General features: G+C 43.2%; 1 protein-coding gene across 1 annotated transcript; it reads left to right on the top strand.

Moving 5' to 3' along the window:
* The first annotated feature begins 12,282 nt into the window (after nucleotides 1-12,282).
* On the top strand, nucleotides 12,283-16,631 carry ppp1r3cb (protein phosphatase 1, regulatory subunit 3Cb). The gene is made up of 2 exons (XM_089012562.1): nucleotides 12,283-12,448; nucleotides 14,842-16,631. The coding sequence occupies exons 1-2, from the start codon at nucleotides 12,435-12,437 to the stop codon at nucleotides 15,764-15,766; spliced, it is 939 nt and encodes a 312-aa protein (XP_088868688.1). The 5' UTR covers nucleotides 12,283-12,434; the 3' UTR covers nucleotides 15,767-16,631.
* Nucleotides 16,632-19,158: the final 2,527 nt, after the last annotated feature.

Genomic DNA, 19,158 nt, shown 5'->3' with positions numbered 1-19,158 from the left:
CTTAAACTCGTTTGGCCTGGAATAGAACACCTGCTGACGTCTCACCTGATGAAGACGCTGGAGCGACTCGTCCTCGCCCACCTGCGACGGCTGGCAAGCTCAATCGCTGGACCCGCTACAGTTTGCCTACCAGCCCAGCATCAGTGTGGAGGATGCCATCATCTACCTCCTCCATACGCCGTTGCTGCAACTGGAGAATGATGGGAGCACGGTGAGGATTGCCTTCTTCGATTTCTCCAGTGCCTTCCACACCACCCAGCCAAATCTACTGGGGGACAAGCTGCAGCATGCCGGAGTCGACCAGCACCTCACATCCTGGATTACAGATTACCTCACAAACAGGCCACAGTACGTGAGGGTAAAGAACTGTGAGTCGGACAGGCTTCTCTGCAGCACCGGAGCGCCGCAGGGGACAGTCCTGGCTCCATTCCTGTTCACCCTCTACAACTCGGACTTCAACTACAACACCCCAACCTGCCACCTTCAGAAGTTCTCTGACGACTCAGCTATTGTCAGCCTCATTACAGAGGGAGACAATAGGGAGTACAGGGGACTGACAAAGGACTTTGTAGACTGGTGCCAGCAGAATCACCTCCAGATCAACACCGGGAAAACCAAGGAGCTGGTGGTGGACTTCTGCAGGAAACAATCCTCACCTGCACCGTTGAACATCCATGGTTCAGACATTGAGAGGGTGACCTCCTACGAGTACTGGGTGTTACTCTCAACAATAAACTGGACTGGTCTACAAACACGGATACCCTAATCAAAAAGGGACAGAGTCGCCTCTTCCTACTGAGGAAACTGAGGTCTTTTGGAGTTCAGGGGTCACTCCTAAAGACTTTCTATGACTCTGTGGTGGCTTCAGCCATCCACTATGGAATTGTCTGCTGGTCAGGCAGCATCACCACCCGGGACAGGAAAAGACAGGAGCGCCTTGTCAAGAGGGCAAGTTCTGTCCTGGGCTGCTCGCTGGACTCTCTGGAGGACAACAGACGGACGCTAGCTAAACTAAAGGCTATGATGGACAGCCCCTCACACCCCCTCCTGCCCACCCTGACAGAACTGGGTAGCTCCTTCAGCCAGAGACTATTACACCCGCGCTGCAAGAAGGAAAGGTACCGCCGCTCGTTCCTACCGACTGCTGTCAGGCTTTGCAACTCTCAAAGATCACATGTGAAAAAACACACAAAAAACTGGACACTTGTAAATATGGGTTGATGCAATATATCAAAATGCATTTCTTATTCTTGCACTATGTACAGTTTTTTTATGGAACGGTTTTGCACATTTACATTTGCACAGTATACAGTTGACATTCTTATTTTGTTATGCTTAGAATATCTTGTTTTCTATCCTTTCACCCCCACCCCAACCCCATCCCTTCTCAATTGCTGCTGTGGACTGCAAATTTCCCCATAGTGGGACGAATAAAGGTTTTCTGATTCTGATTCTGATTAAAAGCAGCAATCAGTGCAAACAAACAAACAAACAAAAAAAAAAACACAGAAAGGGAAGTCAGGAAAAAAATGTGAAAGAATGACTTTGATTTGGTGACACCGCAACTCCAACAGAAGGAAAACAAGATGGCTAAAGTCACCAAGTTAGCAAAGATACACTTTGAAGTATGACAGAATCGAAACAATCGAAACAAAACAAAAGGGCCCGGGCAACAAACACAAAATGACTGATCGAAGGGATAGAAGCGGCCTGACATACCGAAATAGACTACAGCAGATTGGTCGCCTGGCAATCAATTACTGAGCTACCAGTCAATCAAGACAACGTCTTCAAAAAGCGCCTTGAGAGAGCAGTCAAACATGGCGTAAAGGCGCCATCTGCTGGCTCTCGATAGCTGCAAATACGTTTCCGCCCTAACCACGCCCCTTTCTTTAAAACATGTTTTTTTTACCCCCAACAATAAATACATTAATTAATTAAAAAAACGAAATAAATAAAGACATATATTTATTTATGTCTTTATTTATTTCGGTCCTCGTTCGACACCGGGGCCGATGCAGTGCTTAGTTGGCCATAACAAAAACGGGTTCCCGTAAGGTGTTCGGTCTTCAGGTAATCGTAGAGCGAGCATACGTCACTTCCTACGTCGAAGTTTATCCAAGAGCATCCATTCATAATAATAATAATAATAATAATAATAATAGCATCTGCGTCGCTCTCTGACCAAATAAAAGAAAACAACAAACAATTTGAATTTTCGATTTAAAACATGTGTCAATCAAGAAGACAAACACTGCAGACGTTTAGCATGGTTTAAAACAGTAGACCAAATAAAATGTTCAAATCACTGCTGAACACTAAAACGTTTAATTATAAGTTCCAGCAATTAATTAATTACGCAATTGATTAATTAACCGAACGTTGTCACGGACTTCCGCTGGTCGACATGAGTTGGGTTAAAAAACAAACACGTTAGTCAATGTAAGCAAAAATAAATGAGCGTCTTACCTTGAACGTGTTTCTTCGGGGTGGGGTGGGTGGGTTCCTTTAGTCCAGTTGACCCTTTTTATTAAAGAATGTTTATTGATGTTGAAAAAATACAAATACATTTGTAAAAAAAAGTTTGATAGCGTAAACTATGGCGCTGCTAGCTTCACGATAAACTGTGCTAATTTTCCTGTCACTTCAATTAGCGATATACTCGCTGCCACTCTTAACAATAATAAAATAATAATAACATAAATACATTTTATTTCTAAGCGCCTTTCAAAACTCTTAAGGACACTTTGGTCACAGGATAAATTCTGCGGGTGAGCCTCGGCAGTCAGACGTGACAGCTCCCGGAAGTAACACGCACACACACCACGAAGCGAAATATTAAATGGCCATCAGCACAATAACATTCAATGAAAGTAAAAAAAAACTATTCTTGACCGCTCACGGTGCTCACAAGAGCTTTAGGGACAATCTTGTCGCACATAAAGCGTGGATATGATTCGTATAAGAAAGTTTACGAAAACCAGGAACAATTATTTGCCAACTTTAGCCGTCAAATGTTTCAATTGGGAGTTCAAGTGGCTTCATGCAAACACACGCGTGACTTCCGTTTAAGTGCACTGGCTTTCCAAATAAAACGGATGTTCGTGCTTTTACATATACACTGTATTCTCGTCGTTCTTGGATGAATGCAATATGAAAGCGAGCCGATAGTTGGCACTAGTGTGTCACATGACTTGAGGCAGCTGGCGTCTTGTGTTTGACTTGGACAAGGACATTGGACAGCATGTGGACTTCAGACCACGGCGTGTCCACAGCGTGCCCACAATATTTGAACGTGGACGCCGTGCTGCGACAACATTGTCTTTCATTGGCTTTCCGGCGTGGTCACATGACCGTTGCCATTTCGGGGCGCTGCTCAAGTAGGTCAGGGGGCCCACCCCTGCTCCTTCGCGTGAGGTGCCAAGGTTCTCCCCATTGGCCAATCAGCCAATGAGTTTATCTTCAATGTTATCATGCACTAAAAAACTTTTACGGCCGTCTTCTCCGTTATCGGCGACCTTGTCTGTCAATCACGCGCTGATCTGAACTTGACATTGCACTTGATCCCCATGGGTGGATGCAGCATGTCTACCACTCTTCCTCCGTGGGGGAGACTTTGAACCTTGAACCTCACCTTTGAACCTTGTAGGCCCTGTCAAATGACATTTTTTTTACAACATGCAAAAAAAAATAAAAATTCCATGCCCCCCCAATCCAGATGATACATTTTCTGTGTGTGTGTGTGTTTGTGTGTGTTCACCCAGAATAAACTCTATCATGCACGGCCTGTGATGTAATATAATGTTTTATTTACATGTGATGTCTCTTTTGGAATTGGGCCCCCAAAGACAACAAAGCGTGAGGACAACTTGAGCAGCAAAAAGGCCTCAAAATATTTAATCCCATTGATTTTGTTATTTTATCTTCCCGTTGAGACTTTACGAGCTGTTCCTTTGCGCTTGATTTAGCCAGACGTGTGCAAAAAAAGTGTGTTTTTGTCATTGTCACTCAAATTCAGGGACCTACAGAATATTGAGTTTTAATAATAATACAGTTGATTTCTAAGCGTCTTTCAAAACTCTCACGGTCACTTTACAGCCACAGGATCCACTTTTCTGTGAGTGAGCAGCGGCAGCACACGCGCCAGCATTCACTGAACCCGAAATAACTCAAATAGATATAAAGTTAGCTAGCTAATAGTTAACTAATAGCTAGCTAGTTAGTCAAAGTCAAAGTCAGCTTTATTGTCAAATATGCTAATATGCATGACATACAGCACAGATGAAATTAATGTCCTCTCGGACCCAGCATGCAAGACACTAATAGTTGGCTAACGTGGCTAAAAAAGACATACAATGACAACAGACTATACATGTAATTTCTGAATGTAAAGTGAGGTAGTGTCGTATGTAAAGTGAGGTAGTGACGTATGTAAAGTGAGGTAGTGACGTATGTAAAGTGAGGTAGTGACATATATAAAGTGACGTAATGTAGTAATGCAAAAACAAACAAGAAGGGTTGAAGTGGTTGAAGTGAGGTCTTGCAGAAAAAAATGAGAAAGAACAAAAAATAGAGTTCAGGATGATAGTACAGCGTGTAGCATGTCCACAGAGTTCGGTGAGTGTGGCAGTGGGAATGGGCAGGGTGGGCAGGGCTGGGAGGGAGTTGAGTCTCCGGACTGCCTGTGGCAGAAACTGTCCTTGAGCCTGCTGGTCTTGGCTCGGAGACTCCGCAGTCTCCTACCCGATGGCAGCAGGCTGAAGAGGCTGTGGGAAGGGTGGGTGGGAGCGCCAGCGATCCTGATGGCTCTGCGGGTGAGGCTGGTGTTGTAAATGTCCTGAAGGGGGGGGGGGGGACACGATGATCTTCTCAGCTGTCCTCACGATGCGCTGCAGAGTCTTACGGCAGGACACGGTGCAGGCGCCGTACCACACAGTGATACAGCTGGTCAGGATGCTCTCGATGAGAGCTAATAGATCGTAAATATATATTTAGCTATGTCGTCTGTGTAAGCTCTCAGTCGTACAGGAGTGGTCCATCTATGAAAAGGTTTCTTCAGCCGTCATCTGTACTTCTTTGAAGGTGTCGGACGTTTCGCTTCTTATCCAAGAAACTTCGTCAGCAAACTAAAGTCTTACTGGTAGTTTAGGCCCTATATATATGATAGGTCCCTGCTCTCAGGTTGGGGGGAGCAGAGGACTACTCCCTGCAGCTGCTCCACTGATAGTTCCTATTGTTCTGACTAACGACTGGCCTGATTGCCCCACTTCGGCCGGTATCACCTCATCAGTATTACTAATCCGATATTGCCTAAGCAAGCTATTGTATGAACCTCACCCCACCAAACCGGTTTAATGAAAAATTTAGCTGTTTTATGAAAATCGCTTCTTTTACTCCTCTTTCAAACCATCTATGACATAGATGGTTTGAAAGAGGAGTAAAAAGAAAATAGATTCTGTGTTCTTTCAATAAGATTTTAACCTCATTGTCGTCAAATGAGTGTACTGCCGATTGAGGCCCACTAGTATTATCGCTGCGATGTTGATAAAGTCTTTTTTTGAGAATTTGTTTAATCTCCCCAATGTACTGCTCGTTACAATTTTCATTCTTACAATGTATTGAATAAACTACATTACTTTGTTTTTCATTTGGCAGCCTATCTTTTGGATGCACTAATCTTTGCCTTAAAGGACAACCGACGTCTCCGGACAAGTTATGTCCATAATTTGTAAAATGGCTTCAAATGACTTTTCCTGAGCGCATTTTACAAAGATTCCACCACATATAGCTATATTTTACGTTTTATTTTGCCAGCAGACAAGGGTAGGTGTACAGTGCTTCTCAACACATCGGATTACGAAGACAAAATAGGTTAATCAGTTCTGTAGCCACAAAGGGACATATGTCTTCTTGTGCTGGTCCCAAGCCCGGATAAATACAGAGGGTTGTGTCAGGAAGGGCATCCGACGTAAAAGCTTGGCCAAAACGAACATGCGTATCATACTTCTGAAGATGGAGGTTACTGATTCGCTGTGGCGACTCCTTGAAGGGAAAAGCCGAAAGGAAAAGAAGAAGAGTGATTCTTACACTTATGAGCAACTAAAAAGGGACCCTTCCAATAGATACAAGAAAGAAATGATAGACTGTCTCCAAAAGTTAGAGAAAGGAAAACATATAGACAAATAGATGTATTTTAGATTATACCTGGGAGAGGTACCTATCTATGGCCTGCCAAAAATACATAAAGAAGGGTTCCCCCTCAGACCCATTGTTTGTAGCATTGACTCCTCTACATACAATGTAGCCAAATATTTAAAAACAATCTTAGCTCCGTTGGTTGGTAACACAGAATATCACGTAGAGAACACCACAGGGTTTGTAGAGAGGATCAACGACCTCATATTGAGACCTAAGAAAACATTGGCATCTTACGATGTGACTTCTCTCTTTACATCTGTCCCAAACCCAGCAGCAGTCTCAGTGGTGAGGACGAGACTGCTGGCGGACGTTTTTCTGCATGAAAGAACCAAACTTAAACCGGACCACCTCTGCCAATTATTGGAAATCTGCCTTAGTACTACGTATTTTCAATTTAGGAAGAAATTTTACAAACAAATTCATGGTTGTGCTATGGGCTCACCAGTTTCACCCATCGTGGCTAATTATACATGGAAGAGATGGAGAAACAGGCCTTCACATTCTTCCCGGGGACAAAACCTAGACACTGGTTTAGATATGTGGACAATACTTTTGTCATAATTAAAAAACAAGAAATTCAATCCTTCACAGATTGAGTGTCTACCGAGTTGATACCGAGTTGAGGTGTCAACTCGGTAGACATCAACATTAAATTTACTCGCGAGGACATTAAAGAGAACCAACTAGCCTTTTTGGATTGTAAAGTAATTATAAAAGAGGACAGAGCGCTAAAAACAGAAGTCTTTAGGAAGGCTACGCACACTGACCAATACTTACTTTTCGATTCGAACCACCATTTACAACACAAACTAGGTGTTATCACAACCCTCCAGCATAGGGCTAAACTAATACCAACAAGCGTCGAAGGAAGAGAAAAGGAGTCAAAACATATCAGGAGAGCACTCACAAACTGTGGGTACCCTCAGTGGTCATTTAACAAATGTCAGAAAGAAAGAATAAGGAATGAAACCAAAAATTCTGAAGATACAAAAAGGAGAGGAGTAGCAGTACCTTACATTGAAGTCCTTTGGCAACACAAAATTCCTACTTATTTCAAACCGATAAACACTTTAAAGGACAACCGACGTCACTTTTTTGTTTTTTAACTGACATCAGAAAAACGTTTTATAGCATCTAAAATACCCAAAACACGCATGATATTTTTAATCAAATGCAAAACACCAATAAAAATGACTTAAAGTCTTGTTTAAAATTGCTTTCAATGTATAGTTCTATCTGCTATTTCATTATGTATCATTTTACTTATGGTTTTATTGTTATGTGCTTTGTTTTATTGTTTTTATTGTAAAGTGTCCTTGGGTGTTTTGAAAGGCGCTTGAAATAAAATGTATTATTATTATTATTATTATTATTAAAGTGTCCAAAATCTGCAAAAAATTGAGCTGCGAATTGGGCATTTTCAGAAAGTCCCACCCCCAGTTCGTGACGTCACTCCAAGACGTCTTGCATTGGTAGTGAATCAAAACAATGGCTTCAAAATCGGAGAATATGCTTTCTTGTTACACATCCAGTTATGAATATGATTCAAATAGTTCTGAAGAGGAAAGCATACATGTTTGCAATCGATTAAAGAATTTATTTGTGCCATTTTGAGGCCACATTGGGGGGAAATCTCTCACCCAAAAAAAGAGGCACAAAATGGCGACCTCCTGTGGCCACCTCCGTTTCCACAGGCTGATAAATTCCTTATATGGCGCTTGGACGCCGTCTTCTGGCCTTCTGGCGGCTTTTGGGTGCAACACGAGGTCCCCAGACCAAACAAGTACAGCAAAATACATTGATGTGATAGAAGGACCGCTACAATGCGTCTTTTTTACGGTCAGGGGCGGTCCTTTAGTGACGTCACGTACGGACTCGTCACCAACTCAAAAACAAGACTTCCTGAATATTCAGCGCGAATCTTAAAACGTAAAATATAGCTATATGCGGTGGAATCTTTGTAAAATACACTCAGTAAAAGTCATTTGAAGCCATTTTACAAATTATGGACACAACTTGTCCGGAGACGTCGGTTGTCCTTTAAGACAAAGATTAGTGCATCGAAAAGATAGGCTGCCAAATGAAAAGCAAAGTAATGTAGTTTATTCAATACATTGTAAGAATGAAAATTGTAATGAGCAGTACATTGGGGAGATTAAAAAAAATCTCAAAAAAAAGACTTTATCAACATCGCAGGGATAATACTAGTGGGCCTCAATCGGCAGTACGTATCCACCTAAAAGCTAGCAACCACTCATTTGACGACAATGAGGTTAAAATCTTAGCAAAAGAATATATGTTCTTCTTTTACTCCTCTTTTACTCCTCTTTCAAACCATGTCATAGATGGTAGATGGTTTAGCGATTTACATAAAACAACTAAATTCTTCATTAAACCGGTTTGGTGGGGTGAGGTTCAATTTGGATCGTTCATACAATAGCCTGCTTAGGCAATATCGGATTAGTCATACTGATGAGGTGATACCGGCCGAAGTGGGGCAATCAGGCCAGTCGTTAGTCAGAACAATAGGAACTATCAGTGGAGCAGCTGCAGAGAGTAGTCCACTGCTCCCCCCAACCTGAGAGCAGGGACCTATCATAGCAGAGTCCGGCACCGCCATGTCTGGACAGTAGGGATATATATAGGGCCTAAACTACCAGTAAGACTTTAGTTTGCTGACGAAGTTTCTTGGATAAGAAGCGAAACGTCCGACACCTTCAAAGAAGTACAGATGACAGCTGAAGAAACCTTTTCATCTATAGCTAGCTATGTAGATAGCAACTCGAGTCAGAGTTCACTCAAATAGATAGAAAGTTAACTAAAGTTAGTTAGCTAGCAAACTAATAGATAATTAACAGCTAGCTAGCCCGGAATAAATCAAATACAGTCAAGTCTCGTTATATCGATATTCAAGGGAGTCCGAAAAAATATCGATATAACCGGGACTATCGATATATTCGACCCTGTTTGCATGTAATTTTCTCCGTGCGTGCATAGAAATAGTATCGATATAACCGGGACTATCGATATATCCGATATCGATATAACGAGACTTTACTGTACATAGAAAGTTAACTAACGTTAGTTAGCTAGCTAACTAATACAAAATTAATAGATAGCTATCTAGATAACTAATAGATAGGACGGCATAAATATTCAATGCAGTGTAAGAAACCTTAGGCCCTCTTCTTTCATCAGGAAAAAAAGAGTTAAATTATATGGGCCTGGAGTTATCTGAGCTTGAAATTGGGGCAGATATACGAAATACAATGCAATACATACATATTGGTTTATATAGCGCTTTAATAACAGCTGAAGGTGGAACAAAGTGCTAACATGGAAAGAAGGGAAAAGAAAAAAACATTGCCAGAAACCATCACCAGCACTTTATCGGCACCCAAGCATGAAAAAAACAAAACCCGAACAAATTCGGGAATGGCCTGTACAATTCCCGAATAAATTAATGAATGGCAGTGAATGAGTTAAAATGTGGTATGTCGGCCGCACAGTGCAGAGCATTCTGGGCTACGGCGGTCCTGTGCAGTTTACGGTACAGGGTGTCCCCCGTTGATTGCTCCAAGACAGCCGGAGTCCTCAAAAGGGCTCGAGGTGACAAAGATACTAGCAAAGTCTTTTGATGTCAATCTTTAGTGCACCAATAAAAAAAAGTGAAAAAAAGTTGAGGCAAGTGAACCTGTGTTGTTTTTGGGAACATTTGGACCTGAAGTGAACTTTTCCACCCTTGCAAAGACTGCTGTCCTTATTTTGCTCCAGGCCGACGTTCCCGGCAAACTTAAACCTGCTGCTGCTGCTGTTGCCATGACATGAATTTTACAGCATGGCCGCCAATTATGGGCATTATTTTCTTGAGCTTTGGTGCATGCGCCAAAACTGCAGTGGCACATTGAGATTTGAGTGGACCAAAATGTGCAGCAACACATGTAGACAGACAATTTAGGTGTTCTTTATCCTGTGCATAGAATAATAAGAATAAGAAAGCCTTTAATATTCCCACAATGGGGAATTTCTGCAGTACATCTGCACCGAAAAGCTAGCAAATAGAGATATTTGAAAGAGGATAAAAAGAAGCGATTTTTGTAAAACAGCAAAACCCTTCACTAAATCGCCATGGTGGTTTAAGGTTTAATTTAGTTTAATTAAACGTAGGAAGTGACGTATAGTTATTTTGCTTCCAACAGACTTCTTAGGCCAACGCCACGTAGGTAAAGTCATGCTAATGACGTGAAACCAGAGCCAGGGATAGAACAAGAGAGGTAATCAGATTGGAAAGGTAATCACATTGGCTAATGAGGTGAAACCAGAGCCAGGGATAGAACAATAGAGGTAATCAGATTGGCTAATGACATGAAATCAGGGCCAGGGATAGACCAATAGAAGGCATCAGATTGGAAAGGTAATCAGACTGGCAAATGAGGTCAAACCAGAGCCAGGGATTGAGCAATAGAGGTAATCAGATTGGCTAATGAGATGAAACCAGAGCCAGGGATAGACCAATGGAGATAATCAGATTGGAGAGGTGATTTGATTGGCTAATGAGGTGAAACCAGAGCCAGGGATAGAACAATAGGGTAATCAGATTGGCTAATGAGGTGAAACCAGAGACAGGGATAGACCAATAGAGATAATCAGATTCACTAATGAGGCAAAAACAAAGCCAGGGATAGACCAATAGAGGTAATCAGATTTGAAAGGTGATCAGATTGGCAAATGAGGTGAAACCAGAGTGAGGGATAGAACAATAGAGGTAATCAGATTGGCTAATGAGGTGAAACCAGAGCCAGGGATAGACCAATAGAGGTAATCAGATTGGAGAGGTGATCAGATTCGCTAATGAGGTGAAACCAGAGCCAAGGATAGACCAATAGAGGTAATCAGATAGGCTAATGAGGTGAAACCAGAGCCAGGGATAGAACAATAGAGGTAATCAGATTGGAGAGTTGATCAGATTCGCTAATGAGGTGAAACCAGAGCCAGGGATAGACAATAGAGGAAATCAGTTTGGCTAATGATGTGAAACCACGGCCAGTGATGGACCAATAAAGGTAATCAGATTGGCTAATGAGGTGAAACCAGAGCCAGGGATAGGACAATAGCAGTAATCAGATTGGAAAGGCAAACTGACTGGATTGTGAGGTGAAACCAGAGCCAGGGATAGAACAATAGAGGTAATTAGATATGCGTCAAAGAGGTCCACTGCTCCCCCAATCTTAGAGTCGACACCTTCAAAGTACTGTTGTACAGATGATGGCTGATGAAACCTTTTCCTCAATGGACCACTCCTGTTCGACCGATAATTTACACATATGTATTGTATACACAGAAAATATTTCAGAATAAAATTGTAAAACTTCACAAAAATGTTTCTGAAAAGAACTGTACACAGTGCAAAAGTATAACATATACATACAGTTGAATTTGACGTGTATTGATTGACGCCAGCAATGTGTCAACAATGGCGGCTGCAGTTAAGTCACACAGTAGGACAATCAAGTTATGTCATCTAATCATCTCATTATTCCCCCAAGCCATTAACTCTTTGAACTCTTTGAACAGTAGCCCAAATGGAACTGTATAGTGCCACTTTGCATTTTTTTTGATGATCATACGAGTGCAACGTGTTCTACCGGAAACAAATTCCTTGTGTGTTCTACATACTTGGCAAAATGATGATTCTGATTCTGATTATACAGTTGTGGAAGATGGTCGTGGGGGAAAATACTAATATAATAGTGGGTTTACTAGTACTCCTTGGTCACTCGACTTGTTTAGCCATTCTACTTAGTTTACCGAATTGCAACATGGCCAGATTTGAACTGCTGTTTGACGTGAAAGTACACATATTGGCAACCAGAGGGCGCTCCTCCGCCGAGAGCCGTCCCGCAGAGCAAGTGGACGCGCCCCGGCGAAACTAACCCCGCCCTCCATTGGCCGGCAGGCCCGCCCACTCTACTGTCATTGGCCAACCAGCTCCCCTACCCTTCTCCTATTGGCAGGCCAGATCGCTCGCTTCCTCCTTATTGGCCGCTTGGATAAACGAGAATGGCTAGAAATCCAGCTGAGCCGGACCGGCTAGTCAGTCACGTACGTCTTGCCCCAGCGAGGTTGGAGGAGGCGGCGGCGGAGGAGCACGACGAGCGCCACCGACCAGAGACAGAAATGTTCTAGAAGAAACCGACTTTGGTTGGAGTGCTCGGATCCGAGCTTTTGTTTTTCTCATGAGTGCTGCCAGGTGAGAGAGCTTGATGTCGATCGCCCCCGCCGCCCCCCAAAAAAGCCAGTCCTCACGTCGTTTCCGTTTTGACAGGTTAACTTTTGTTTAAAAAGCCCAAAAATAAATCCATTTAAAACATCTAATGGGCAAATCAATGACACTTGACAAAAATCCTCAGCCTGAAAAAGTTAAACGAAGGCCACTTCAAGGTCTTCTTTCAACCTTTGACGTACGTCGTCAATCTTTTTTTTAACTTCTTCGGCTCACGTCAAATTGTCATGGCATTTTTTTGGCTTGAATTACAATGCCTTGATTGAAAATCAAGACAAATTGTTTGTCCTTTTTTGGTGTTCTTCCATTTTTAATGCTCGAACAAGACCCAAAGTAACAATAAAAATTCTAAACTCAAAATAGTCTCATGTTGATTTCACGCAAAAAACGAATTGAGGTAAAAATGGCTTTTTCTTCTTCGTCTGCTTACAAGTCAAGTAACTTCAAGGTTACATGAGTTGAATTTGGGGGGCGGTTCTAGGGGGGGGGGGGGGGGGGGGTCTCGCGTCCACTTTTTTTGCAGCTTGTGACTGACATTGTTAAGTGCCTGATCTGTCTTAACCTATTTGCGCCAGTAAAGATAAATTCATTTAATAAAATCAAAAAACAGTCTCAAATAGGATCAAAAACGTACTACCATAACTATCAATAATATAATTATATAGAATTAACAATAATAACTCATTCACTGCCATTCATACATTTATTCGGGAATTGAAAATATGACAGAGTGCCATTCCCGAATTTGTTCGGGTTTTGTTTTTTTTCTTTCATGCTTGGGTGCCGATAAAGCGCTGGTCAGACCTCTGGCCATGTTTTTCCCCTTTCGCAAGGGGGCAACATTTACCTAGCTTCAGTTGTAATTAAAGTGCTATATAAATCAATATTTGCTATCCATTAGCTAGCTTTCTATCTATTTGAGTTACTTAGGGGTTGAGTGAACGCTTGTGCATGTGGCTGCCGCTGCTCACCCACAGAAAACCTTTATCCTGTGACTGTAAAGTGACCTTGAGAGTTTTGAAAGGCGATTATATATGAAATTAAATAATAATAATAATAATAATAATAATAATAATAATAATAATAATAATAAATTATTATATGTATTATATTTTGTACATATGCCCCCTTTTCAAGGTCAGATAACTCCAGACCCATATAATTTAGGAATTAACACTTAAATTAACACGTTCTTCCAGCTTTAGCTGTTGTTAAAGCGCTACATAAACCAATATTGTATTGTATTTTGTACATCCGCCCTCGTTTCAAGCTCATATAACTCCAGACCCATATCATGTAGGAATTAACTCTTTTTTTCTGATGAAAGAAGTGTCTAAGGTTTCTTACGCAGCATTGAATGTTTACATCGTCCTAAAACTCAATATTGGATTGGATGTACCTTTTTGTAAATTTAAATTTCACAGCAACAAATTGATGGAAGGAAGAGGAAAGGAAGGAAAGAAAGAAGTAGAAAAACAAAATACAGGAGCTGCTGGAAAGGCAGCCATCCTGAAGTCAAAAGAACAAAAAAAAAGTCAATAAGTGTGTGCTATACAAATCAACATCATTTTTTTGTACATCCGCCCCCATTTCAAGCTCATAACTCCAGACCCATATAATTTAGGAATTAACTCTTTTTTTCTGATGAAAGAAGATAGTCTCAGGTTTCTAACGCTGCATTTGATGTTTATGTCGTCCTAAAACTGAATATTCTCCGGGTCCCTGAATTTGAGTGACAATGACAAAAACACACATTTTTTTGCACGTTGTCTGGCAATGAATTTGTCAAGAAACAAAATGAATGCATTTTAAATGAATGGGGAGCTTGTGCACCATCTTGTGCATTTTCTGGGCGCTACATTGGAGTCCAGACGGCTCAAATTGATACGGAAGGACTTCTTTAATCCATTGCAAACATTTATGCTTTCCTCTTCAGAACTATTTGAATCATATTCATAACTGGATGAGTAACAAGAAAGGATATTTTTCCGAATCTGAACTCTCTGAAGCCCTTGTTTTGATTCTGGAGCAAGGCAGTTTGTGAAGGAGTATTGTGGCGTGACGTCACGAACAAGGGGGCGGGACCTTCTGAAACGGAAACTTTCTGAGGTCATTTTGAAGTAGTTTTGGGACACTTTCATTTTTATTGGTGTTTTGCATTTGACTAAAAATATCAGCCTGCGTGTTTTGGGTATTTTAGATGCTATAAAAAGTTTTTCTGATGTCAGTTAGGAAACAAAAAAAATGTCGGTTGTCCTTTAAAAAGTGATGAGCCGGTCTAATTTCTTGTTCTGTGATGTAATAAGTGTTGGAATGAACGATTTGACTGACCGGTGTGTCCCTGTCCCGCCGCTGCGCAGCCTTCTGCCGTCCTTCAGTCCATCGGCGATGCCCGGGCCGGTCATGCCCATGGACGTGGCCATGCGCTTCTACATCAGCCACTCTCCTCCTCCTCTCAGGGGCTTCCTGAGCTCCTACGATGCTCCCCTGACCAGGAACAGGAGGCGGGCGGCGGCTGCCGCCGGGCTCCGGCCCTGCCTGAGCGGCCAGCAACGGGCATCGGAGAAGAAGAAGGTGGTGTTCGCCGACTCCAAAGGGATGTCGCTCACCGCCGTGCGCGTATTCTCCAAGAACGAGGAGGAGCGCCACGGCGACGAGCTGCAGTTCGAGATGAGCGACCTGGAGAACACCGCCATGGATTTGAAGATCAGCTCGGCGTGCGAGCTGGAGCTGGACTTTAAGCCGCCGGCGGCCGACTACCTGGACTTCCGGAACCGCCTGATCCGCAACTCGGTCTGCTTGGAGAACTGCTCGCTGCAGGAGCGCTCGCTGACGGGCACGGTGAAGGTGCGCAATGTGGGCTTTGAGAAGCGGGTGCGGGTGCGGGCCACCTTCGACTCGTGGGCCAGCTTTGCCGACGTGGACTGCAACTTTATGAACAACGTGTACGGCGCCAACGACACCGACACCTTCGCCTTCGCGCTGGACCTGCCCGCCGACATCCCACCGCACCACCGCGTGGAGTTCTGCGTCTGCTTCCAGGCGCGCGACCGTACCTTCTGGGACAACAACGACGGCAAGAACTACGCCGTCAAGCGGGCGGGCTGGAGCGCCGCCGCCTCCGCCGCCCCACCCACCGCGGAGGCGGCCGAGCAGCGCAAGGCGAGCGGCGTCAAGGTGCTGGAGGTGGACCTGGACCAGTTGGGAAGCCCCCGCATGTGCAGCGGATTCTTCCCGGGTTGGCAAAGCTGGAACCATGTGGACGCCTCCGTGCCCTACTGGTGACCCTTGACCCTTGACCTTGAGTGACGGACATTTCGTCCTTCATATTGAAGGGGAGCAAGCCAGTGCGCGGCAGAAGGGGGGACTTTTGCCTCTTGGACATGCCGAAGATGTCATGTTGATGATGTCATCAAAGGGCGACAGCAACATTATTATTTTTTTAAAGGGGGTGCTTTTGCCTCTTGGACATGCCGAAGATGTCATCAAAGGGTGACTGCATCTTTTTTTTCTAAAGGAGGGTTAGGATGGCTTTTGCCTCTTGGACATGTCAATGATGTCATCAAAGGGCGACTGCAACATGATTTTTTTTCAGGGGTGCTTTTGCCTCTTGGACATGCCAATGATGTCATCAAATGGTGACTGCATCTTATTTTTTTAGGGGGTGCTTTTGCCTCTTAAACATGCTGATGATGTAATCAAATGGGCGACTGCACCTTTAATTAATTTTTTTAAGGGGTGTGGGGGCTGCGTTTGCCTTTTGGACATGGTGAGATGTCATTAAAGGGCGACTGCATCTTTTTAGGGGTCGCTTTTGCCCCTTATATGACGATGATGTCATTAAAGGGCTACTGCATCTTTTTAGGGGTCGCTTTTGCCCCTTATATGATGATGATGTCATCAAGGGGTGACTGCATCTTTTTAAGGGAGGTCAGAAGGGTGCTTTTGCCTCTTGGCCATGCCGATGATGTCATCAAAGGGCGACTCATCCTTTTATGGGTTTTTGGTACTTGCGTTTTTCCGCATCTTATGTGATTTGCACAGTCCATCTACGTGTGCGTGTACGTGCGCGAGGCTGTCAATCAAAAATGTAATTTTCTTTTGGCAAAGGAAGTCGTGTTTGTTTTGAATAAAAGTTTATATTTGTGAATCACTGTCTCCAATTTATTGATTTGATTCAGGATTTAGCGATGGGGTTCCGCCCATCCTGTTTTTCAAGCCCCCCCCCCCCCCCCCCCCATTCAAAGAAATGCATCGTTGCTTCATTCTTTTCATAAGGCCACCCCCAATTCGCCCTCACGGCGATAGATGAAAAACAATCAGGTGGACTGGTCGTCAACCAACAGAGGGGCAGCCATCTTGTTAAGGCACGACAAGGCTGAGATATTAATTCATAATACTAATAATAATGTTTTTCATTTATAACCACCTTTCAAATCTCTCAAGGTCACTTTACAGTCACAGGATAAGTTTTTCTGTGGGTGAGCAGCGGCAGCCACACGCACCAACGTTCACTCAGCCCGGAAGTAACTCAAATAGATAGAAAGCTTGCTAGCTAGGCAATCGTTAGCCAACAGATACCTAGCTAGATAGCCACCCAGCTAGATAGTGAATAGATAGCGAGATACCTAGCCAGCCAGCCAGATACCTAGCTAGCCAGCCAGAGCTAATAGATAGCAAATAGCTAGCAAATGATAATAATAAAACTAATAACAATAAATTTCAGTTGTATGCGCCTTTCAAATCTTCACTTCATAGTCACAGGATACGTTTTTCTGTGGGTGAGTAGCGGCAGCCACACGCGCCAGCGTTCACTCAACCCGGAAGCAACTCAAATAGATAAAGCTTGCTAGCTAGGCAATCGTTAGCCAACAGATACCTAGCTAGATAGCCAGCCAGCTATATAGTGAATGGCTACCTAAATAGCTAGCTAGCTAGCCAGACAGAGTCAATACATAGCAAATAGCTATCAAATGATAATAATAATACTAATAACAATACTAAAAACAATACATTTCATTTATAAGCGCCTTTCAAAACTCTCAAGGTCACTTTACAGTCACGTGAAGTTTTTCGACTGCAATCTAATCTAATGGTGGTCCAGGGTGGTCCGACCTAAAATATTCGCCATCTGCTATTTTGTCAGAATCGGAAAATTCAATAGAAAAAAAAAATATACAATACTTTAACAACAGCATACAGTGAGACCTCAGCTTACGAACACCTTACCTTACGAACTTTTCGGTTTACGAACGTCAAATTTATGAAAATTAAACCTTGGAATGCGCACTACTTTTCACGATAAACACCCACCATGGCTGGCGGAGTGATCTTCGGATCTGGCGGAGTGATCTTCGGCGGAAGCACACGACCGAGCAGCACTCCAGCCGGCGCACCTTTCCACACCCCCTCTCTCTGAATTCACACGTCGATCGCCTCTGAGGAGCTTTTTGCAGATAATTTTATTAGTAGGAAATGAATGCAAGATGATCCCCTAATAATCACCGTCGAGGAGAAGAAGGAGATCATTGAGAAACACGAACGAGGTGTGCGTTTGTGGCGTCACATGTGCACACCGCGGCTGTCATGTGAATCTCATCCTGACACATCTCTCACGCTGTGTGTCACTTCCCTGAGAGTAACTTTCTACGACCATTCTACAAATAAAGGGCCCGGTACCGTTCACCATTGCTACCATCCTTCGCCTAAAAGCTTTACACAAAGACGTTATTTAGTCGATGGTTTCATGTGACTAATGACACCGAAATTGTCACGTGCGAGTTGACAGCTGGGGCGGGGCCGCCGCTCGCGTCCTCCGCCAGCCGAAGAAGACACTTCAATTTCATTTCATTTCAACGAGTCGCTGTCACCTCACCAGTGACATGATTCCGGTGCCTCGCTGTGTCTTGTGCTGGCAAGTCCAACAGTTTGCTTTGCCGAGGTGATTGTTAGCAGCGATGGCGTAAGTTTGGTGCTTTCCGGGATCGCGAATGTGCTGGACGGATCGCCCCGCCCGCCTTATTTTGTCGCGCTTTATTCCGCGTCCGTGGAATCATCGGACTCGCGCCTTTTGTTGTAATAAAATCTCTGACAGCACCTACGGGACTCGAAATGGATGCAGATGACATCGAGGAGCTTGTTGCGGACCATAAAGAGGTCCTCAACACAGAGGATTTGATATGCCTTCAAGAGGACAAGCACAAGCAGGCCATTCAGGAGGTGATGTGCAGGCTTTTATTGAACAGTTCCATCAAGAAAAGGCTATGAGAATCATCAACATGATGAATGATAATGTGATGCCTCAGTTTCGTAAGATCTTACAAGTCAGAAAGCAACAGGTGTCAATTAAGAGCCATCAACGACCATCACAAATGTAAATAAAGTGACTTTATTATACAGTGCAGTGTATTTCTTTCATTACAATACAATATCACATTTATTATACATAGAATAAGGTATGTTGTGTGTAGTTTTAAGGCTTATTTAGTTGAAAATTATATTTTATGGAGACCTGGGAACGGATTATTCTCATTTTAATGGTTTCATATGAATACACACTTTTCGCCTTACACACTCTGTCTGGGAACCAATTAAGTTCGTACGCCAAGGTCTCACTGTATATCTAATTTCTATTTCGGTAAGATGGGACGTCAGACATGATCCACCTTCCGTGCAAC

This window comes from Hippocampus bargibanti, linkage group LG13 (genome assembly GCF_051943395.1).
Source record: "Hippocampus bargibanti isolate YZ-2025 linkage group LG13, ASM5194339v1, whole genome shotgun sequence".
Lineage (NCBI taxonomy): Eukaryota > Metazoa > Chordata > Actinopteri > Syngnathiformes > Syngnathidae > Hippocampus > Hippocampus bargibanti.
The sequence above is the reverse complement of the archived record's forward strand: the minus strand, read 5'-3'. Positions and strand labels throughout refer to the sequence as shown.